Below are 25,219 nucleotides of genomic sequence, written 5' to 3'. Positions count from 1 at the left end.
GGATGTGCTTGGCCTTGGATGGAAAATGGAGACACTATTGTGATTGATGTACATCCCAACCAGAATGAGTTGCCAATGCACATAGAAAATGCACAATAGTCATACGACGAGCGGGAGAAAAAGTATCTTCATAATCTATTCCTTTTTGCTATGCATAACCCTTTGAAACAAGTCGATCCTTATAGCGATCAATCTCACCATCCAGCTTGCATTTCAACTTGTAGACCCACTTTGTACCAATGGCCTTTTTGCTAGGAGACAAATCACATAAAGTCAATGTGTCATTTTCTATATGTGCATCAAATTTTGATTGCATGGCAACCAGTTAATTTTTTGAATTTTGTGCTTCATCAAAAGATAGATGTTCCTCAACATCATGTAAGCTAGACGCAACCAAATCATAACAATCTAATGCATAAGATGCATGGAGAGAACCTGAACGAGTACAACTAGACAAAGGTGCATCAAATTTAGTGTCGGGTAATGCATGCACAATCATTTTGGCATACCTCCAGCGTGATCATTTTCAGCCCTTTCCTAATCAAGTACATCATGTACATCTGCATCAGTAATAGGTTGATCTGTAACATTGTCAAAAACACCTATAGGATGTACATTTACCTCATTGGAATTTACATTCAAAGTTCCAGCACTGAAAAGAGGCAACAAAGAGTCATAAATGTCCTGTGAGCTAGCATTACTGACTGTAGTACATGAGAGCAAGGGCTGAATAGAATCTTCCACAAACACAACCCCCCGTGAAACTAGAATACGCTTTGTTTGTGGATGATACAGCCTGTAATCTTTGCTTACAGCATTATAACCACAAAAATACATTTGACAGTCTTATCGTACAATTTTTTGCGTTGTGTGTGTGGCACCAAAGCATATGCCAAACAACCAAAAACATGCATGTGCTCAATAGAAGGCTTTCTATCATGCATGGTTCATCTGGACTAATCGACTGCAAAGCTTTTGTAGGACACCTGTTTAGTACATAAGTGGCACACATGATGGCCTCAAGCAAAAAATAATGTGGTAAATCTTGAATTTTGACCATAGATTGTGCCATTTTCGTAAGTGACCTGTTTTTCCTCTCTGTAACACCATTTTGCTGAGGTGTACAAGGCATTGTCCATTAGTGTTTTATCCCATGACTAGACAAAAATTCATTGAATTCATGAGACATATACTCCCCCCTTGAATAGAACGGAGGGTGTCCATAGTACAGTTTCAGACATTTTCAGCCATAGCCACGAATTGTTTGAAGCACATAAATACTTCGGACTTCTCTTTAAGTGGAAATACCCATGCATGCCTGAAGTAGGTCATCAATGAAAGTCACAAAGTAAAGGTAATTTCCCAAGGATGGAGTTTGCATGGGCCCACAACATCACTATTCACAAGCTGCAACCTGCATGTGGCACTAGCTAAACCATCCTTTGGAAACTTCAAACATTGCATCTTACCCAAAATACAACCTTCACAAACATGTTTGATAGGTGCTTCAAGAGGCAATAAAGAAGCAACCATATCAGATTTTTGCAAATGCAACAAACTGGCACAATTTCAGATGACCATAACGTGCATGCCAAAGTTTTTTGTCTAAGATAGCCTTTCAATCCACAACTGCATTTGCAAAATTTTGCCCACACTTGTCATACAAAGTGAGCTCATACATTCCACGACATCAAATGCCATGCAACAATTGTTAAGTATGGAGCCTAATTTACCCTTGTAATTTTCTGTGGTAAAAGCACACATTTGTAAGGCCCCCATTATGAGGAGAAGCCATCGTGCGTGAAGGAAAATCACTCACCGAAAACCAAAATTTTCACGAACAAGAATCACTGGCAACTTTAAAGGCCTCGGGGGCAGAGGCCCGCGAGACTTTTTTTTTCGCCGGAATATTATGGCCGGACGGCGGCCGGAAAGTGGTCGGAAAACAACCGGTCGGTTGGCCGGTGGCCGTTAGTCAATGGCCGATGGCCGGTGGTCAAAAGTCAATGGCCGGTGGCCGGTGGTCGGAAGTCAATGGCCGGTGGCCGGTGGCCGAATTCAAAAGCGGACTTGTCTTCTCAAGGGCGGCCACACATGGGCGGATTGGAGGGTCCGATTTGGACTTATTCGCACAAGGGCGGCTACACATGGCTGTCTCTCATAAGAGAGGGCAGCCCTTTTGGCCTATAAAAGGAGGCCATTTCTACACAGATTGCATAGTGTGAAGTTGATGCAACAAGGTGAGTGTGAGGTGGTGAGATTGAGTACTAAAGCCATTGAGTGGCTGCTTTCCCGTGGACGTAGCCCACATTGGGTGAACCACGTATATCGTGTGTACTCTCTCTCTCTCTCTACTCTATAATCTCGTGTATATAAATCTGTCTCTCTCCATTAAGTAATCTACTCAATTATCTATTTAGCTACGTCTTATTTTCTAACAACAATTTCATCACCGAAACTGAGAATATGTACTATACATCTGTCATTCATAAATTTTACTACAAAACCAAGTCTAGAAAGTGCATAAAGTGCATTAACAAGTGTGAAAGAACTACCATTTGCAGTAGTAAGCACAATCTTTTCAACTCCCTAAACCGGATAAGAGGCATTGTTGGAACAAGTAACTAAATTCCCGTGAGGGACAAACTCAAGAGCGCTGAACAAATCACGATGTGAGGTAATGTGATTTGTAGCACTACTGTCAAAATACATGCATGCATCATGGACAACAGGATTATAGGTACACTCTACACTAAACTTGCTTGTAGAATTGATCCTCTTTGTGGCATGTACATTATGGTGGATTTTCTTTCAAGGTCCACTAATATTTGAGTTTTCATTTTTTGATGGATCTTTGTTGCTCGCGATAAGCATATTGTGATTTACAACTTGACTCCAAGTCATTGATGATTGATTTGGGTAGCCATTTCCTTATTGTTGATGTAGAAGGAATATATACAAGAAGTTGATGATGAGGGTTTCTAGAGTAGGGTCTTAAAAGTTAAAACCTGAATGATCAAAGAGAATAAACCCAGTGGGAAAAAAGTACCTTTGGTATATGCTCTTATTGGAATTGAGCATTTGGACTTGAAGTACCTATCATGCAATGTGAGTGCTTGGGAGAAACAAAGGAAGATTTTCTAATGCAAGTGCCAATTATGGGACACTCTGTATGCTTATGAGAAATTTCAAACAAAAGCATGTAGTGCGAAAGATGGAGTTGATGGGTGCTTCAAGGAACAAATGTAGCACGTGCCATTAAAGGATGTCGCACTAGCTTCCAAGTTTCCAAGAAGGGTTTTCGATATAGAAGCTTCTCTACTCATTCCTCACTGTTTTTGGCATACATGTGAAAGCAAAATCTTGACACTTTTTATGGTCAAAAACCCTTCATTTTTCATCTAGTGAACTAGGCACACCGTTAAGTTCTCACTTGTGCCTCCGCTTCCATGCAAGCCATCGTCACAACCATCTAAGAGTCAACCCATTCTAAGAGACAAGGTGTAATTAGCATGTTCCAAAAGAAAACCTTCTACACAAGAAGACCATCAAGCACTCCATCAAGGCTACAATCAACCAGCATCGAAACAAAACTTTCTAAAAAGTATGACCATCAAGAGCTTTACTTGCTTTTGTGAGAGCACCACATCTGGCATACATGCGAAAGTAGAATCTGGACACTTTTTCTTCACTTCACATCTAGTGGAAAAACCGAAGCAATGAACGCATTCCAAACCTCTTGCGAGGTTTGTGACTACTCTCACCTTTAGGGCTTATCTGTTGTTGTTTTGGGGCTTTTCTGGAATGTAATTGTTATACCCAAAACAAGCACACGAGGGGATGCAGTACCTTGTATGTGCTACCGCCTATGTACATCTATGAGCTCACAAGCTCCCGCAAGCCCTAGTGGGCTTGTCTGGAAAATCTCGAGACTTAGCCAGCCACTCTCCGACCTCGCCCTTGAGCTAGGCACACCGCTGAGATATCACCTATGCGGCCATGTCCATGCAAGCCATTGTCGCTTGTGCTTAACATATCTTGTAATTAACGTGTTCTAAGAGAAGACCTTTTGGAAAACAATCCCATCAAGAATTTCTTGTGCTCCGAGAGACAACATCCTGAAAAGCATGACCATCAAGAACTTTACGTGCTTTTTTGAGAGCATCACATCTTGCATACGTGTGAAAGTAGAAATTTGACACTTTATTTGGCCAATTATTCATTTCACTATGTTGTGTGTATCCTACAATCAACTTGTTCCAAGAGACGACTTGTAATGTGCATCGAAAGTGATTGACGGTGAATGCTCGGGATAAGTACTTAGTGAGGATTTGGTAAATATTGCACAAATGATAATACAATGGTCCTAGGTATTGAGACGTTGATGAGATCATGTTCTGGATTCTTGGGATGATATGTAGAAATGTAAGGATAGTCATGGGATCGACAATCGACGACAATGCTATGGGTTGATCTACTAATGTCGATATCGATGATGGATAAAAATTACAAAACGCTGACTGATCTAAGGGCTAAATTGAAAAATGCTGGCTGATCTAAGGGCCAAATCTGAAAACGCTGATAGGCCTGCTATCTTGGGATGAATTCCAAAAACTTCAGCTTTCACTTTCCCAAGGTTGGGCTCACCTTGTAGGCAAAAAGCTCATGGTATTGGATAGAAATCATCGTTTACAAGCTTGGACTTCATAAATTAATAATGGTATGTACTAATTGTGGTTCAATAGTAGTAAACTTGACTTTCTTTCACATTTTAATCTTAACAAGGGTTCATATAGCTTGTCGTGATTTCTTTCGAAGTACGTGCATGCCAAATGCACCATGACATGTTTCTTGGTTGATGAAGCGCGCTCAATGTTGTGGACTCTAGATTGTCTTAACAAGTAGAAGATGTCATGTTCCCTATGTTGATCTTCTTTAATTCATCTCAAGCGCTTTGGTAGTGATATTGAATTGTGTTTTGAATCTTGACACAAACCTGTATCAAGCAAACACTCCTAAGTGATATTTTCTTAATCAGAAGGCTTGGACTTGGAAATGAGCAAAGTTGGAAGAAGTTTTTTAATGAAGAATCTCTCCAAGAGATTGCTTTGGAAATTGCAGAGGATAGGAAAAGACATCCCTGGATCTGGTGGAAGATACCACTAGGCCTTCTCATGTAGTTGTTATACTTGGTAACTCTCGTTAATTTTGATCTAGATTTATGACATCCTAAATTGGCTATGGTTGCTTATTTGATTGTTATTGTAGACTAATTTAAAGCGGAGTTGACAACAAAAATATCAGATGGTAATGTCTCGCCAAATAGCGAAAACTACAATATAGAGTACAAGCGTTGCATTCATGAGGTGGAGCAACATCTTAAAATGAAAAAAGGGTTCAAGCTAGTAGAAATAGACAACCATGCATTGGGAGATGGGTGGGCTAATAAGCTCTATGGTCTTGATTGGGAGAGTGACCATAATGTAACTCTTGACAAACTTGTTACCTTGACTCAAACACCGATCTCACTAGAGAGGTAATCTTTATGTGATTTGATATGTTGAAGTGCATTCTATTCTTCAAATTTTAGTTTTGAAAATTGTTTGCCCTTTATCACATATTAAGCAAAGACACTAGAAGATTATGGGGCTTTGATGGAGGAGACAAAGAATGACATTCTTATGTTTCACAGTACTCCTATTGGGAGTGTGTTGTGGAGCGAGCGATAAAGCTCATAAGAGGGATTAAAGAAGTATCTTTCAATGCATTTAGCAAGGCTATAATGACATTTTTTATGATTGTCAATAAAAACATCTTACGCATGCTTTTAAGGAGCTATCAAAACTGACACTTGGAATGCCAAAGAAGAAGATGCCATGTTCGGAGGATACTGCTCGTAGATTTGCCTATAGGTAAGTATAGTGTACTCAAGACTTGTATCACAATTTGCAGTTTTTATAGTTGATCATTTCTTCAAATATTGTGTAATGAAATTGGCTAGGTGGTTTGCGGAAATATTGAGAGCAGGAGATTAGCAAGATTCCACCAGAGGTTGAAGAATTGAAACGAGCTGATATTGCTTGTTACAAGTCTCTATATCCCTGGTCATGGCTAGATGCAGACAAAGCACTACCAGAATCATTACAAGACATTCCATGGTTTTTAGAATACTCAAAAGGGAAATATCCAGAGGATGAGAAGAATTTGTATAATGGTGAGAGAAATGTCATTCTCTTAAATCACTAATAGTTTTATAACTTGTTTCTATCTATACATCTATTGATGTATCTTGTGTATGTAGACCCATATGAGAGTTTTGATAACAGGAGACCCTGATGGTTCTATCTATAGGGCGATATCTGTTTTTTTGCAAAAAGTGAGTAGCCCTGTTAATTCTCCTAGAGAGGCACCTTGCACACTTATATGGGCTAATCTTCCATCGGGTGTGGCTCTATTTGAGGGTGAAACAATTATCTCAGGATGGAATGAAAGGAAAATGGAGAATCTTCATGCATCTATTACTATTCCAGAGAAATTCTTGGCATTCGAAGGGTTCTTTGTCACAATGAGTAGCATACACTATTAGCCAGTTATTGTTTCCAACGTCTTAAGACAATCCCAATTACAAATAGTTCACACTTTGTTTTTGAAAACTGCACAACAGAGCAAACAAATTATTTTTGGTGACATTGAATATGTAAGTAAAAAAACCTTTAAATCATTTTTAAGATCCGTAGTATGTTAAAAAGTTATTGTTTTTTATTATTATAATTTATTTTTGCATGTTTCTACCCTTGTAGTCACTTCCTTTTCTCTTCATGAAAGAACACAATATTTGGACAAAGGATCTGTAAAAAAAAACTATCATAAAAGGCTCGTTTTGATCTACATGGAGAAAAATTTATAGAGCTACCTCAAGGGAGGAAACACAATTTGATATCAACTAATTCACATGGTGAACCTCTTCGAGGAGCTGCTGAGCGACACCAAAACTTTTGAAGGTATTTGTCCCTCATTGAAGGTTTATGATTAGAATTGCATTTTATTTCTACTTTATGACACCATTTTTGTGGTGCAGTTTTTTTTATCTCAATGTGCACTCAAAAAGAAGAACTGCTGATTGATTGCTTTGCTCGTGTTGCCAATACTAGCACGAGCATGTGAGGAGATGGATTGCCATTGTATCAGCATAGAGATAGATGATGAATGCCATGAGTCATTACAAGAGGTTATGTGAACTTATGACGCTTTTAGCGACGGAAATACATTGGGTTTTTATACTCCTTGGCATCACTAAGACCATCACTAATAGCATCACTACGGGAGCGTCGCTATATGCGTTGCTATATAGCAACGTAGATAGTGACGGTTGCAGGCTTCCTATAGCGATGCTCATAGCGACGTTGCATAGCCTCATATAGCGACACTTATAGCAACGCCCTAGAGTAAAAATTTTCAAGTGGAAGGGGATTGAATGCTCTACCACTCATCAACCATATTGAATGTTTCAATAATAGAGTAAACCTAATAATTATACACATCATAGTCAAAATCACTTGATTGTTAAGCTTTGCAAATGTAATAGTTACAACACAATTGTCATTATTGAGAAAATACATGGTTTTCCAGTAGTTACAAAAAGACATATACACGTCATCTCAATATACAATCAATGACAAAAGGAAACTAATGCTATATGGCTACGGCTACGGCTAGACTAATGTCTTCTAATCATACGTCTCATCGCGTCCAAGCGGCATATCTGTCGGATTCTGCAGAAAAAACAATAAGACGTACTTTTTGTAAGTATAAACATATAATTACCAAAAAATTTAATTTCTTAGCTTATCATTAAAATACAACAAATGTAAAAGAGTAAAGTGCAATACTAACCATGCCGCCGCGAGAACTCAGAATGTCTATTAGGGTGTTGAAGCCCTTTTTGACTGCATACTCGCGCTCGTACGATGTGGGATCACGTCCTGTCATCGACCACTGTTCAAAACATACAAAGAATCCATTATGCTAGAATTTAAAAGTACAAATAGACATAACTATCAAACCTAAAGAGAAATGCAAAAACACTTACAAAATCGGCCTCAAATGATGCCCACCCGCGAGCTCCCTGCTTCTACTCGTGCTTTGGGTGCATCCTTTTGTTGCTTCCACTTGTCAGGATTCTCGCGCGCTGCTTGCTTCGCATTCTTCCAATCTTATTTGGCCAGTTAATATGGTCTGTTCCACCCATGCTTTATTGCTTTTTGTACTTCAAAACACTTGTGCTTGCAGTATTCGCGCATTCGAACCTTCATCAGGTCTTCATTGAAGCGCTCATCCCGAGTTGACATGGGAAACTCGTCATGCAGCATGCTGATGACTCTGTCTTGTAATTCACTTGGAAATTCACTCCAGGTGTTTAGTATGTAGTGTCTAAACACCTGAGAGCAAAGACCGTGCATGCGCGAGATCACCTTCTTGCCTTCGTCATCCAAGATGATGCCGCCGCTGATGTTGACCGAGTACGGCAAGCCCTCTCGCCTGTGCCGCGTGAACCTGGGTGTGTTGGTATGGGTCTCTAGCGGCACCGTGATGGGGGTAGGAACATCAGGTGTCTCCAATGGATTCTATGCCCCGAAGCAAGGAGTGTGGACTGGGGTGACTCCCAGAGGAGTAGCTTGTGGTGTGTAGCCAGAACGGCCGCGCAAAACTTGGCGTAGATGGTGATGTCGTGGCTGGTGTGGGGGCGGGCAAAGAAGGAGAAGGTAAGGAGCCTCGTGGAACACGATGCAGTGTTGAGGCATCTACGGCAGCATCCCCACAACAACCGCCACCGCCACCACTAGAGTGTCGGTGCCTAGACGAGTGTGAAGATCGTCTCGTCGACACCGAAGCTTTGGAGTGCGTTGAATGCTCTGAAATAGAGGGAGATGCCGAAGGAGTGGAACAACGTGATGGTGCTCTAGAGCGATGATGGTCCTTCTACCACCTCCTCTGCTAGGGTGGCAAAGAAGAAAGAAACTCATCATCATCTATACCTGCATTAAACACACGAACGTTTAATCTTAATATTGAATGGAGAAGAAAACATGGACAAATTATAATCTATACTATAGATAATAGCGAGAGGGATTCATGTGGAGAGAGAGAGAGAGAGAGAGAGAGAGAGAGAGAGAGAGAGAGAGAGAGAGAGAGAGAGAGAGAGACTCATAAAGGGGGAGGGATTCCTATGTAGAGAGATTCCTGTGAAGTTCTTGCGAATTTGTCTCCCGTGTGCATTCTACGTACCTTGTAAAAGGATGAAACTTGTACTGCGATGGAGACTGAGGCTGCAATCGCGAAGGAGGTGATCTGTCTCTTCTCATAGATGTTGCTCGTCCCTCCACTAGATCTAGTGGAGGGACGAGCAACATCTATGAGAAGAGACGGATCACCTCCTTTGCGATTGCAACCTCAATCTCCATCGCACTCGGAGCGCACTGTTGTGGCGGCGAATCAAACTTTCACGACACACCGAAGAGTGTCCCTGCTCGTGAGAACATACCTAGAGCATACCTAGAGTGGTAGCAATGATGATTAAACACAATTCAAATCTCTCAAGTATAGCGTATAGATAGGAATGGACAAAAAGGCACGTGAATACAATTTATATTATAAAATGGAGCAAAATTGCTCAAATACAATGTTTATGGCTTTATGAGGTCTCTCTCTCATCCTCGCATAGATCAGCATAACTCCCTATGTCTATATAGAGCTCTCCGTTTAGGCAAATGTTCGCCGTTTCATTTTGTAGATCCTCTGCATGCACCCCATAGAGAGTAGCAGCTTGATGCTCATATGGAACCACCTCAGCGGCTTTTGACTAAACATCTTCTTTGATCTCCTCCATTTATGCCGCTGTGAATGGCACATGGTAGCCCTCATACATCCGTGCACTACGAGGGGCTACCTCTATGACGTACCACCAACTTGATGCAAACTTTGTAGGATGAATGAAATATCACCTACCAGAGTCACATAACTTACATGAGAGCTTCCAAGCACATAACTTCTAGAATTGGATGTTAACTATTTACAAACTTACTTGTTCACAATGCTCGGGTAGTACGAAAGTGTCTCTTAGGTCGGTCCATTTTTTAGTTGAATCCACCTCAAGGAAACCAGACTCTCCTCTACGCACAGTAGCGTTGTGACCCTCCATGTTTATCTTAAACCATTGCACGTCGAACAAGTCGACAAAAATCCTCTATAATCGATCCTCAAAATCTCTAGTAGCGTGTCAAAGTAAGTGAGTTCCGCCACCATAGGATCAACATCAGAGGACCATAATCGACTAGAATATTCAAATTTTGCCATGATTCCACAATCTTGAGTAAAACGCTTTTTGTCGATCCGTTCCACCCTAAAATGTCGACCTTTACACCATGTTGATGTGCATAACTTATACTACAACCAACAAAGATTACGAGTGGCCGTTTAAACATCTAAAAAGTCGCTAGTCGTACATTGCAAACTTACCTTGGTCACGCAACCCTGAGAGTACTCCCACTCCTCCTCAGTCACTTCTTCACTGCACTATTGTGCGATTTTCAATTGGTTGTGCAACCAACTTAAGCTCATGAATGTTAGTAAGCTCTCCAGACCCGCCGGATAATGCATCGGCGGTCGTCTTCCCCGTCTCCACTTGATTCATACACTTTGTCACTCTTGCATTGCATCCTCGTATTGTGAAATCCACTTTTGCATCATTGAATTGTGAAGCATGCAAAATCGGTTGATTTTAGCCTCTAGATCTTCCGTCATCTTCTTCTCAACACCGAGATTGCACATGACAATCCCAGATATGCGCTCATCATCTACCGCTAGCAATGATATTAAAGTCCACACACAAATTCGTTACACAATTCCCACTATGATATATTCCACTTCAAACATACCTAACACATTTTATGCTAGTCGTGAGACTTCAAACCGGTAAGCTTCCCTTCTTTAGTGAAACACGTTCGGAGCGAGTGCATACGCCAGTGGGGGTCCGCACAGATTGAATGGTCTCTTTTACTTTGCATTCTTGGGCTCCTGTCAAAATCCATGGTGCTTTAGGGAGTTTTATCAATCCATCGGATGCTGTCTGCGGCCAATATTGCTCCATACGATCCACATTTCTAAGGTCAACCCTGGCTCCCAAAGTCTCTTTCTTGCCGGTCAGATGGTCCCACAACAGATTACCCACATTCTTGAATATGTCATTGGATCAAGCAAGTGATTGATCATAAGTCTGGGCCAATATGGTAACTCGTACCATAGAAAGAGTGTCTAAACATCCCTGGGGCAAACCGTCATCACACATTTCCTTCTGCTCTAACCATGCTTGTGCAGACAACCTCGGTGGCTCTCTTCCCAAAAAGCCGTTCCATAACGCATGACTCTTTGGAAGATACGCTTGATGACCTTCGTAAATTTTCTTCTTCAATGAGGACGCCTGACGTGCATTAAGTCTAGGTCCACATGTGACACATGCTCTGTATCCGCTTGTTTGAAGCCCTGCATGTATACACATGACAATACATAATCTTAAGGAAAACCACTTTACAGTGTTTGAGTTTGAGTGTAAATGACTTGAGCATTCTGTTAGTCCAGGATAGTCATGCATGGTCCACATTAGAATGCCTCTGATCAAGCATTCCGTTGACCTGTGTGTCGGTTCATATCCACCACTTCTATGGAAATCCATAATTGTTGTAGCTCTTCCAATAGTAGACAAAGATACACATCCATATTCTTCACTTTATACCACCCCGACACAATCAAGCTTAGCCACAGGTGTCCCTTCTTGGTAGTCAACCACGGGGGAAAGTTGTAGTTGACAATGACAACGGGCCATACACTGTAAGATGTTGATCTCTGACCAAATGGATTTATGCCATCCATAGCCAGGCCTATGCGCAAATTTTGAGCTTCCCTAGTGAAATCTGACCATGTATCGTCTATATATTTCCAGCCTGCACAATCTGCACGAATCCCTAACACACCATCCGAAGATCTATTCTCCTCGAGCCATGATGCTAGGGTGGCCATGTACTTACATTCAAAAAAATGCTTGATGCGAGGAAGCAGAGGAAAATGTCGCAAAACCTTTTGTGGCATTTTTGTTCCATGGATATCTACTCAATAACTCTCAGAATCACATTTCGGACACTTCGCCATGTCTATGTATTCCCCTCTGAAAAGAATGCAGTCGTTAGGACAAGCGTGTTGATTACAAGGACATAAGATCCTTGTTGAGAGATAGGTGTTTTGGTTGGACGGCCCCACATCCTCGTCACTAGTCATAAAATGAATGTAAAAACCTTATAATCTGGACATAAATTAAATCTTCTATTGGCATCCTCCGTCTTTTATGTCTCTCTCTCTCTCTCTCTCTCTCTCTCTCTCTCTCTCTCTCTCTCTCTCTGTTCACATTATAAACTACCTCACATTCTCTAATCATGTCTGATCCCCGCACACCTTGTTCTAGAGGTGCACGGAGATCAGAACCATCAGGTTATAATCTCGTCTTTATTGGTGAATGCCTATATTTGTGGGTACGAGAAATCTGCACACCTACATCTACATGATAGTGCATGTAGTGGAAAAAACCCTTTTGTCTCTTCTCTAGATGTAGCAATTCATAGCATCTTAATATCTCTTCACAACAGATCCTTGTTCGATGGATTACTTCGCACATTACATGTTGGCCTCCAATCTGAGTATCATGCCGTTGAAAGCTTTCCAACTTAAGGTCGCATTCGTAGATCTCGTAAATCTTAATATAACATTTCATCTCTTTCTTTCTCTATTTTTGTTATCTATCTATCTCTCTCTCTCTCTCTCTCTCTCTCTCTCTCTTTGTTTTCTCCCCTTAACTCTCTCTTTTTGTCTTCTCCCCCTCTCTTTCTCTTTGGTTTTTTTTTTCTCTCTCTCCCTCTTTCTCTTTCTGTTTTTTTTTCTCCTCTCTCTCTCTCTCTCTCTCTCTCTCTCTTTCAAACACAATGTGTGTGTGTGTGTGAGAGAGAGAAGGAGAGAGAGAGAAAGAGGGGAAGGGAACATGAGAGAGAGGAGAGGGAAGGATCATACCTGGCTCTCCTTTCTCTCCTCGTGTGTGTGTGTGTGTGTGTGTGTGCCGGGGGGGGGGGGAGAAAGAGAGAGAGAGAGAGAGAGAGAGAGAGAGTGCAGGTTTACCTCTTTCGCTTGAACGACGAAACTCAGATCTGAGATCTGAGTTTTTGGCACTCTCGGTTTATTTTTACCCCTGTCGGCATCGCTATGGGCGTCGCTATGTAACAAAAAAAATAGCGACGCCGTCGATTTTCACTTTTGAATGTCGCACTGCGAGCGTCGCTAATGTGAAGTACCTCTTGTAGTGAGTGTAGCATCGATCTTCTTGGAGACCAATTTGACCAAGAGCTCAAAAAGTCATTATTATTGCAAATTGTTTACAAGTTGTATCTTGAAATCTTTATTAGCTATGATATTTTTATGCTCATCTTCTCTTTTATGTTGAAGTTTTATCATGTTTCTTAAAACCTGGAGTATTTGGATGTCATTTTAATTGTATTTTGTCACGTTATAACTCCTTTTTTACTTATATGGTTTTACATAATTTTAAATCTCATAAATTTCTCAAATTTACTTTAATTATGGTGAAATTTCTAAGACTATATTACAATTTACAATCAACAAATGAGATGAAGTAGCCATCTGAGCATAATAGTAGAAAGGATGATGAGGATGAAGCTTCAAGCTCTCAGAGAGGCAGTGAAGATTTACAATGAGCTAGAGAATTGGATTCTTAGTTTTAAATCAAGGCTCGATAAGTATAGAGCACCTCTAATAATGCAAAATGACATCATGAAAATGATATTTTTTGGAGATGAGATACAGAGCGAGAAACGATTAAAGCAACTTAAAGAAATCAGATCGCTGTCAGAGATTCTGTTAAATGAGAAATTTCATGGAATGGATTAGAGCACACGTCAAAAAATGACCAAAATATTTCAAAGATTTTAAGAAAAGGGATTGATAAATCCTCAACAATGGCGAATATGCATTGGTCATGAGACTCAACAACACAAATCCATATTGTATCCTCCACATGCAGAAGATCTATATGTAGGAGACATTTTGACATGTAGCTGCCCTTCACTGTGTCAAGGCCAAAACTTAAGAGAATTTGCGAAGTGTGTTGTGAGTGATGCCATGATTACGAAAAGGATAAGAAAAGTATGGGGCATTTTGAGTATTTACCAATTATCGAGAAACTTCAAATTCTAAGTCAAACTAAAACTTTTTGTTATGATTTTCTTTCTATCTAGCGAGCAAAACAAGACTAGCAGTTAAATAGTTCTGTCAATAGATAAATTAAAAAATGTATGAAGAACTTTGGGATCCACAAAAGGAGTGGGAAGTTCCTTTTTTATGTCCAAATAGCCGTTGTGGAGTGTACTATAGAACATATCTAGAAGCTATACGAAGCAGTGAGCTTTCATATGGGTGGAGAGACAAGATAATGAGTACAATTTTTTATGCTATCTATGCAAAACAAGCATTCAAACTACACGGAGGGTTGTTAAGGTATAAGTCTATTCTAACTATTGTGTTAAAATTCTTCTCTAGTAAAACTTGAACATTAATTATTTGTTGGTATCTTATAGGGAGATCCTCGAAACTTTGCATTGATGTGCCATTTGGATGGCTTTCAAACGCAACAACAAATCCAAAAGAGAGTGGATTCATTGAAATAGTAGTGCTTAATGGAGGAAAAAACTCAATAATTAGTCCACTCCAAGTGATATTTCTTCCATTGAGTCTATTAAAACTTGATAAGAAATATGGTGATATATTTCCATGTCTATTAGAACCATTAGTAAGTGAGCTTGAATTATCTTTTGTAGATGGATTTTGTGTCAACTTCAACTATCCAACAACTGCTATTTTTTAGGATACACAAGAGGTTATGCAAGATGTATGTACTCTTAGGGAAATTTTGATGTCATGGACATGAGATCACCCTGCACAATGGAAAGTGGGGCATTTGAAAGATGGAGGAAAGGCTAGATATAGAAGAGGTAAGCCTCCTACGAAGCAGGTGATAGAGGGGGTGCAGATTCCAAAGTATGTATATACAGATAGTAGATATCTTGCACGATATCCACCAACCAAGAGATGTGCTACCAAGATGCTTGACACAGTAAGAGTTTCAAAAAAAAAAAAGGTCAATGCGGCAAAGCTCTAGCAGAGACAGGTTTAACGAGAGAATCACCAATTTGGAGATTATACTATTTAAATGGTCCTTGTCCTTGCCTTCAAATGAATGATAGAAAAGGAATTGTACTATTTAAATGGTCCTTGCCTTCAAATGAATGATAGAAAAGGAATTGTACTATTTAAATGGTCCTTGCCTTCAAATGAATGATAGAAAAGGAATTGCTCTTAGTCCTCGCAAAAGGAAAAGAAGAGCTTTACAGAGTTGGAAAATTTTGAGCTTGAAAAACTATTGGAATCAAGGAAACCTTTATCTTGAAGGCATTTCTTACTCAAGGGTCCATATGCATGATGAACATTGAGAAGTAAATGATAATGTAATTGTCAATCTCTCTCTTGGCGCCAATGCAAGTCTTCAATGTATATCAAGGGGTGTATGTAACATTCACAAATTCTTATCACATGAGCATAAAAGGAACATTGAGCTTTTCTTTGTTTGGAGAGTTTATGAATGCAGGTTGTTTAATAAATGATCTCCAAGATGATAAAGTCACAGGAATGAAATTAATCAAGCACACAGAGTCTGTGAATAAGAGGTGGTGTTTATTGCCAACATACACAATTCTACACAAATGCTTCTTCCTACCTTTGAATACCACATGCAATAAAGTGATTTATAGAATGAGTGACATTCACTTTCGTACACGTTTATTAAAGCCTTGATTTGCAAGATGTTCTTGGCCTTGGATGGAAAAGGGAGACACTGTTGTACATCCCAACCAGAATGAGTTGCCAATGCACATAGAAAATGCACAATAGTCATACGACAAGCGGGAGCAAAAGTATCTTCATAATCTATTCCTTTTTGCTATGCATAACCCTTTGCAACAAGTCGATCCTTATAGCGATCAATCTCACCATCAGTCTTGCATTTCAACTTGTAGACCCACATTGTACCAATGGCCTTTTTGCCAACAGGCAAATCACATAAAGTCCATGTGTCATTTTCTAAAAGTGCATCAAATTCTGATTGCATGGTAGCCATCTAATTTTTTGAATTTTGTGCTTCATCAAAGGATAGATGGTTCTCAACATCATGTAAGCTAGACACAGCAAAATCATAACAATCTGATGCATAAGATGCATGGTGAGAACTTGAACGAGTACGACTAGACAAAGGTGCCTCCAATTTACTGTCAGGCAATGTATGCACCAGTCATTTTGGCATACCTCCAACGTGATCATTTTCAGCCCTTTCCTTATCAAGTACATCATGTACATCTGTATCAGTAATAGGTTGATCTGTAACATTTTCAGAAACACCCATAGGATGTACATTTACCTCATTGGAATTTACATTCAAATTTCCACCACAAAAAAGAGGCAACAAAGTGTCATAAATGTCCTGTGAGCTAGCATTACTATCTGTAGTACATGAGAGCAAGGGCTAAATAGAATCTTCCACAATCACAACACCCCATGAAACTAGAATATGCTTTGTTTGTGAATGATACAACCTATAATCTTTGCTTACAGCACTATACCCAACAAAAATACATTTGACAGCCCCCCCTTGATCAGAACGGAGGGTGCCCATAGTACATTTCGAGACATTTTCAGTCATAGCCAGTAATTGTTTGAAGCACATAAATACTTCGGGCTTCTCTTTAAGTGGAAATACCCATGCATGCCTGAAGTAGTCATCAGTGAAAGTCACAAAGTAAAGGTAATTTTCCAAGGATGGACTTTGCATGGACCCACAAACATCACTATGCACAAGCTGCAACATGCATGTGTCACTAGCTGAACCATTCTCTGGAAACTTCAAACGCTGCATCTTACCCAAAATACAACCTTCACAAACATGTTTGATAGGTTCTTCAAGAGTCAATAAAGAAGCAACCATATCATATTTTTGCAAACGCAACAAACTGGTAAAATTCAAATGACCATAACGTGCATGCCAAAGTTTTTCATCTGAGATAGCCTTTGAATCCACAACTGCATTTGCAAAATTTTCCCACACTTGTCATACAAAGTGAGCTTATACATCCCACAAAATTTTTCCCACACTTGTCATACAAAGTGAGCTTATACATCCCACAACAATTTCATCACCGAAACTGAGATTATGTACTATACATCTGTCATTCATAAATTTTACTACAAAACCAAGTCTAGCAAGTGCATAAAGTGCATCAACAAGTGTGAAAGAACTACCATTTGTAGTAGTAAGCACAATCTTTTCAACTCCCTAAACCAGATAAGAGGCATTGTTGGCAGAAGTAACTAAATTCCCGTGAGGGGCTGACTCAAGAGAGGTGACAAATCACGATATGAGGTAATGTAATTTGTAGCACCACTGTCAAAATACCACACATGTGAATCCGTAGAAATTGACATGCATGCATCATGGACAGCAGGATTATAGCTACACTCTATACTAAAAGCTTGTAGAATTGATCCTCTTTGTGGCATATACTTTATGGTGGAATTGCTTTCAAGGTCCACTACAATTTGAGTTTTCATTTTTTTATGGAGCTTTCTTGCTCGCGATAAGCATGTTGTGATTTACAACCTTCTCTCCATGTCATTGATGATTGATTTGGGTAGCCATTTCCTTATTGTTGATATACAAGGAATATATACAAGAAGTTGATGATGAGGGTTTCTAGAGTAGGGTCTTAAAACCTGAATGACCAAAGGGAAAAAACCCAGTGGGAAAAAAAGTGCCTTTGGTATACGCTCTTATTGGAGTTGAGCATTTGGACTTGAAGTACCTATCATGCAAGGTGAGTGGTTGGGAGAAACAAAGGAAGAGTTCCTAATGCAAGTGTCAATTATGGGACACTCTATATGCTTATGAGAAATTTTCAAACAAAAGCATGTAGTGCAAAAGATGAATTTGATGGGTGCTTCAAGGAACAAATGTAGCACGTGACATTAAAGGATGTCGCAATAGGTTCCACGTTTCCAAGAAGGGTTTTCGATGTAGAAGCTTCTCTACTCATTCTTCACTGTGTTGAGTGTGTGAGTGTCTTTTGGACTTCCTCCTTCACTTACCACTATACTACAATGACTACAACTATTATGCTTACCTATACCAACATGAGTGATACAACGTAATTATGACCAACTCTTCCAAATTGAGTAGTACCTTGAATAACTAAGATGCTTAGACCACATAGAATATGACATGAAGATTTGGGACTAATGCCTCGCTCATTTAGTGGCTTAGCTACCCGACTTTGACTTTTATGTAATGACGACCTGGACTTACCTGCTCAAGGCCAGAAACCCAATTCCATAAGTTCTAGAAATTTAGGCCTCTTCCATTGTGTTGGTCATTGGATGCCACCATTTTGTTTGAGTGGGGTTAGCATACTTTGGCTCCTCTTGGCTTGCTTGTCATATGTTCACATGCGGATTTGTGAAACAAGTCCTTCAAGTCCTGTATGGACTGATGTAGCCTTTTTGTTATTTTCCATGAGAAGTGGTTGTCGAGAGGTGTGTGTTCTTTGTGATTGAGTTTCCACTAGAGATTTTGAAACCCACCTTGTCTTTGATCCGTGTGTGACCGTCTTTTGCATTTTCTCCTTTTGATTGATGACTTGATGGACACTAGGCTTCGGTAGCCAGATTTTATGATTTCCATTGACTATGTCGCACCTTTTTGTGTAAGCCAGAGTCGCATAATCAAGTTCGAATGGGCGTAATTATCATCGTTCAGTTTTTCGTTGGCACGCAAGCAAGGGATGGACATATTGACGTTGCAAGATCCGAAAATTAGGGGTTCCTTCTCGTACTCCAACGGGTGAATGCAACAACTCCCAAACTGCTCCACGAACTCTGCTCACACTCCCAAAAGGGGCATCACACAAATACCAAGATTGTCTCCAAAGCTCTCCAAAAATTGCTGCAAAAAAGGCTCCAAAAACCCTCCTTCCAAGCCACCAAGGCGGTCAACGGTTCTCCTTCTCGGCCCCATTATAATGTCGATTCACAGCATTTCAAGAGACTCTCTCTCTCTCTCTCTCTCTCTCTCTCTCTCTCTCTCTCCCCCCTTGGTCTCTTTGCTGCCACATCATCCCCTTTGACACACTTGCAACTTGATCCTTGTTGAAATTGGGAAAGTGGGAAGCTTGAAAGGATCACCTTTGAGAGTGCAATACATGAAATGGAAAAGTAGGGATCAAAAGCCTCCCATGTAATGCGTAACTGTTGATGATGCATTGAAAGCAATTTACGAGGGAGAGCACAACAAGTTTTATTGGCATATTAGTGGGGTGGGTGGTGGGGGCTAGCTATCACTTCCATGAGTTGACTCCAGGTCAGAAAATCGCATAGAGCCAACCTAGACCTCACTAGCCACTCAAACACATTATATAGGACACTCATTGTTTTTCTCTTGTGTTTCTAGACAAGGTAGGTGTGAATATTTTGGCCTTCTACGATTTTTTGAGAGTTGTGGTGACATGTTTTGTGACATACTTTCCCTTTTCAAATTAGAGTTGCGTCCATGGCGTCATTGTAGGGGATGCAACATTTTGTGCCCACATGCACTGTAAGTGCAAGGAAGCTGTCCCACTATTGTTATAAAGCCTGCACCCACACACACGCTACACGTCTAAATATAGGCAATGGTTCTAGAGCCTTCTACTGAAAAATTTTGAAAGAAATCTTGCATAGGTAGCTAGTGAATAGTGCATGGGAATGCTTGGAAAAGTGAGAAGTGTTGCAAATATTGGGAAAAGGCTATATATTTACTTGGTGAGCAAAAGGTTATTTTTTGGCTCGTTGAGCCCACAAGCAGCCACTTGGCATGATTGAAGCCACTACCGACAACTCGAATCACATGGCGAAGAGGTTCACAAGAATTTTAAAAACAACAACAATGTTCTTTTATGCTTCTTCTTCAAGAATAGCGCTTGCGTTGATAGGCTCAAAACGCTTCCTGAATACTTCATCAAAGGTTTGCTACTTTTCTCGATCTAGGTTGCATCCAATCTATTACGTTAAACCTAGCTTCACCTATAGGAAAATACTCTATCTATTTGGTCTGTGATATATGAGGCGTATATGCCACCACATGACCATGAACTCTCACCCATGTGAAGAGCTGTCGAGCCACCTAGTCGGCCGAGATTGAGTGCTAGTGAATGCTAGTCAAGTGACACACATCATTTCCTACATCAACATTCCCATCTCCAAGTGTTGTAAAAGCACACTCAATGTACTCAATTGATCATCAAGCAATCTAGCATATTTACACTTTGCAGTATCGGTTTGCGTCTAAGTGTTGTCTCATCTAATATGATTAGGATATGCCAGCCTTGAACATCACGAATCTTAATCCACCATGAGCTAACCCTAATCCCCACATGTGGTATCAAAGTATGCACGTAGGTAGTCTCATTTCTACCTAGATTAGATCCACATTAGTATTTCATTTATCCAATTGCTAACAATGGCCTGCTTCTCGGCGTTGTCCATATAATACTCAATACACCTCGCCACCAAACTATCAAACTGCCTGAGCTTCACGGTGTGCACTGAACGAGCCCATGTGTCAAGCGAAGTAATGTCGGTCCACAACAGCCCTTCTTCACATGTTGGTTGCTCGACCACTGACATCAACTCCTCACAAACCATCGGTGCTGTTTAAAAGGTGCTATCCCATCGGTGCTCATTAATTTGTTCGCATCACTCCATTAACGCACAAGAAGGAGCCACAATAAACACAAGGGAAGCTTGTTGTAGCTGCTCATCACTTGCTCGTCATCATATTTTTGCTTGCAGCTACCAATTCTAGCAAAAGGTATTTAGCCGTGTTATCACCTCGTCATTAGATGTTGGTTTTGCTCATGCTCATCGCTTGCTACTGAGCTAACCCATCTTTGCCTATAACTAGGCTAGAGCAGGTGTAAATGCTAAACCGCAGGTTTGCCTACAAACGAATGTTGGAAGCGACAACCCAACACACCACTATCCTTTTACACACACATGACAAGATGTGCCTTGGTAATTTGCAGGCTCTCTTCAACACATTGTGATCAAGTGGCCCCATAGCCTTATTTCTAACTTGCCTGCAACACTTCTCACGGAACGGCCTACTTTGAGCTCTACATGCACATGCATGAAGCTTCTTCTACATTTGTATTTTGCATCCTTATATTCGGGTTCATACACTTCCAAAAGAGAGAGTCTCTCCATTGTTAAGACCACACAAGGCACTTACACAAGCATCGAATCTTTTGCACGCACAGAATGATTTCTGCACACAATTGTGAACTCCTCTCTAGAGACAACACAATGATCTTACGAGCATGAGAATTAGACATTGCCACTTAGGTGGTAAGACATTTCTCATACAGACATTAGGAGAACACTACACTCCAACACATAATCAATGATTATCGCATAAAGAGCAACATGAAGGACCGACGCATGAAGAATGAACCATGAGCCCTATGGACAAAAAACTACCCTCTAACCTTGCATGAATAAATCCAAGTGTGATCCAAGAATGGCGAATCTTTGTAGAACCATGTCTTGATGTATCCAAATGTGAACTCATGTAATTCATTAAATGGATGCTAATGAATCCATTGAGAACTAGCCATGATGTATCAAGCATACCTAACATGAATCTAGGTTTGAGGGGGCGTTTGTTAGGGTAAATCTAGATTCACCTATAGGAACCTACTCTATGTATTGGTCCTATGATATATGAGACATATATGCCACCACATGACCATGGCCTCTCACCCATATGCAAAGCCAAACCACCTAGTGAGCCCACATATGCAGTGCCAATGAATGCTAGTCAAGTGACACACATCATTGCCTACATCAGCATTCCCATCTCGAAGTGCTATATAAGCACACTCAATGTACTCAATTGATCATCAAGCAATCGAGCATATAATTACACTTTACAATAAGTTTGTTTCTAAGTGTTGTGTCATCTAATAGGATTAGGTTATGCCAACCATGAACGCCACTAATCTTAATCCCCACACAATCCCTCTCTCCCACACTTCCTGTCTACTTTCTATTGTATGCAGTGTTAAAGGACAAGCTTTGTTTGCACGACACTTACTACCTTGCCTTTGATGGTCTAATCCTAAAAGCAAGATTCTAGACGAGGAGAAAGTATATATTGATTATCGTCCGCGCCATGCAGCAAAAATTTCCAGGCTCCAGCAGACGTGCTTTCGAAGCAAAGCAGAGAGGGATAGCCCAGCTCGCCATCGCCATGAAGCCCTGTTGCCCGGAATTTTCCAGCAGGTACGAGCTTCTGCAGGTGTTGGGAGAGGGAGCTCAGGGTGTGGTAGTTCTGTGCAAGGACAGAGCCACGGGATCTCTTCTGGCCTGCAAAACATGTCGGGCCCATGCGGAACGCTTTAAGCGAAAGGATCAAGCGCTGGTATACGAGAACAGAGATGTCAGAAATGAAATAGACATTTTAGAGCATTTAGGGCTTGCACACGGTGACAATCTCCTTCCCGTACACTCCAGTTTTGCCAACCACGAAGGGTTCTGGCATATGCTTACGCCTTTTTGCCCAGAGGGCAGCCTCCTTCACATGCTCAAGTCCATCCATGGCCGATCAGGCATCAAGGGTATTTATTCCCGCCCCAATTCGGAGGCACAGAACTCCAAGCCATTACTCCGCGACTGCGAGGCTGCTACCGTCGTCACAAGCCTTGCCAAGGCGCTTGCCTTTTGCCATTCTCGCGGCATCGTACATAGAGATGTGAAACTGGAAAATTTCCTGCTCATGTCGAGGCAACAGACCGAATATATAACTGCAGGGGTTAGTAAAGTGAAGGCAACAGCCGCTCGTCGTCCCTCATCAGCTGCCCAAGAAAATAACAGGTTACTGGAGCATGATATTATGCTTGCCGACTTTGGTATGGCCGCGGTGCTCTCGCACGAGCAAACCAAGCTGTTTGACTATGTCGGGACACCCATGTACATGGCTCCCGAGGTTGAACATGGCCGGTTCTATGACAAGCGTGCAGACATATGGAGTTTGGGTATTTTGCTACATGTGTTGCTTACGGGGATGTTGCTGCCGCCCGATGGCAGGCCACATATCTCATTGCGCGCGCGCGACCACCAAGCATATGGCTTGCTGCTAGAGATGCTCACCAGAGACCCGGAGCATAGGATCACATTGAGCGATGTCTTGGTGCATCCTTGGATTGTGCAGAATACGTCTGGGGCTCCCAAATTTCAGGCTGAGTCAAATGTATTGAAGAGCCAGCTGATGCAGGAAAATGTGGCCACTGCAACTCAGGCTACAAGCATAGATCAACATCCTCATCAACAAACTGCTTCAGAGCATCACATCAAGTCGAAGGTAAGCACCAGAGCTGGAATATTGAGAAGAAGTTACAGACGCGTACTTGCTGAGTGGTTGCATCGGTTGCATCATCATCATCATCATCATGAGGCCGGTGCAGCGGCAGCATATCATCCCATCAAACTGGTAGCGGCGGCTATCTAGGCAATCACTACTGCTGCCTTAACACTCAAGGCTCCCTGTGGAGGCAGAGTACAGTGAGGCATCACCAGTTAGGTATGATATGGCAATAATTCTGATTGCTAATTTTTAGCAATATTGACTGAACAATCAAACTGTACTATGAGGAGAAATGCACGGAGAAGCGAAGCAGCTCGCAAATGGAAGTAATTTGGAAAATATCACCAAATATATTGTGCAGAGAACTGCCCAAAAGATTGCAGATTCTACCAACTATGGTCCTTTACAAAATGTTCTCAATAGTATCTGCTTTGTAGAGATTTAACGTATGCTGCGACCGATCATCATGGTGACAAATTATTGAGAACAGGCATCATGTAATTAACTGGCCTGACTATGCTTCAACATCAATGAGATGTAGGCAGCACCCTGCTGCCGAACCACGTAAATGATCTCGTGCATTGTCTTCGTATGCTTCTTACTTTGTGCATTATATAGTCTGCACTACTTGATTGATGTTGATTCTGCATCCTTCTGTGCTTTTGCATGGGTTCTCTTTGTCTCGAGTGCACTAGCTTTCCTTTCAAATGCAGCTACACTTTAGAAAAACTCTGGCAAAAAGACAGTAGTAGGCACTTCATCAGTGCCCGCTATATGGATTAGGTTCAGTCGGTGATATATTTCGAGGACATAGGCACTAGCAAATGCCTGTAAAATATTTGACATCATCCGTAAAATCAAGGGCATTCCATGGCACTAGCGCTCGACATTTAACTCCATGAATTGGGTTGTACCCAAATATGTGGCCGGCCTTGTTTTCACTAGACGGTTTCTCTTCTGACAAGCATCCCTTCCTCACTTGGATGATCCCATGATAGTCACCTTCTCTTGTAGTACACTTGCTTGAACATAGCAAGCATCATGCAAGGCTTCGCCATCATTTCCTTGGCTTGCATCTTCACTATCCAAATCGACCATTATTGCATCCAATTTGTCAGCGATTTCCCTCGATATCTCCCGGTGGAGCTCCTTCTTTGACATTTGAGTGTTTGGAAAGATTGGCCCTGTTTTGAGCCTCATAAATCATCTATATTGATTTAGTTTGAGAAAAATTTGTCGCTCTGTCATGTAGTCACTATCTTTTAGTTCTTTCTCGTTACGCAAAGGAGACAATGTCTTTCTTTTTTGATGGATGAAGTTATCAACTTCCTCTCTCATTTTCTTGTCCTTAGCGAAGTCTGCATACATCAACCTTTTAGGTGAAAATAAACCAGGTTCTTGCTCAGCCCACCCGCGAAAGAGAAATTGTCGCGAAGAAAGGTTTTCTCCTTTGCGGTCGTTGGAAAGATTGGAGTCTTGGATCGTGGCATAAACTGAAGGTTGTGTCACTTGAACAATGATTTTATTCTTTCTCCTCCTCATGTGACATTGAGGATGATTGAAATGTGGTGAGTGCCTTTTGCTCATTTAGAACTTGCTTCTCTCTAAGCA

General features: G+C 41.0%; 1 protein-coding gene across 1 annotated transcript; it reads left to right on the top strand.

Moving 5' to 3' along the window:
• The first annotated feature begins 22,417 nt into the window (after positions 1-22,417).
• Positions 22,418-23,752, top strand: LOC147440613 (calcium-dependent protein kinase 23-like). Its single transcript, XM_086483320.1, has 2 exons — positions 22,418-23,022; positions 23,119-23,752. The coding sequence occupies exons 1-2, from the start codon at positions 22,418-22,420 to the stop codon at positions 23,750-23,752; spliced, it is 1,239 nt and encodes a 412-aa protein (XP_086339446.1).
• Positions 23,753-25,219: the final 1,467 nt, after the last annotated feature.

This window comes from Adiantum capillus-veneris, chromosome 15 (genome assembly GCF_014529385.1).
Source record: "Adiantum capillus-veneris isolate H3 chromosome 15, ASM1452938v2, whole genome shotgun sequence".
Classification (NCBI taxonomy): Eukaryota; Viridiplantae; Streptophyta; class Polypodiopsida; order Polypodiales; family Pteridaceae; genus Adiantum; species Adiantum capillus-veneris.
The sequence above is the reverse complement of the archived record's forward strand: the minus strand, read 5'-3'. Positions and strand labels throughout refer to the sequence as shown.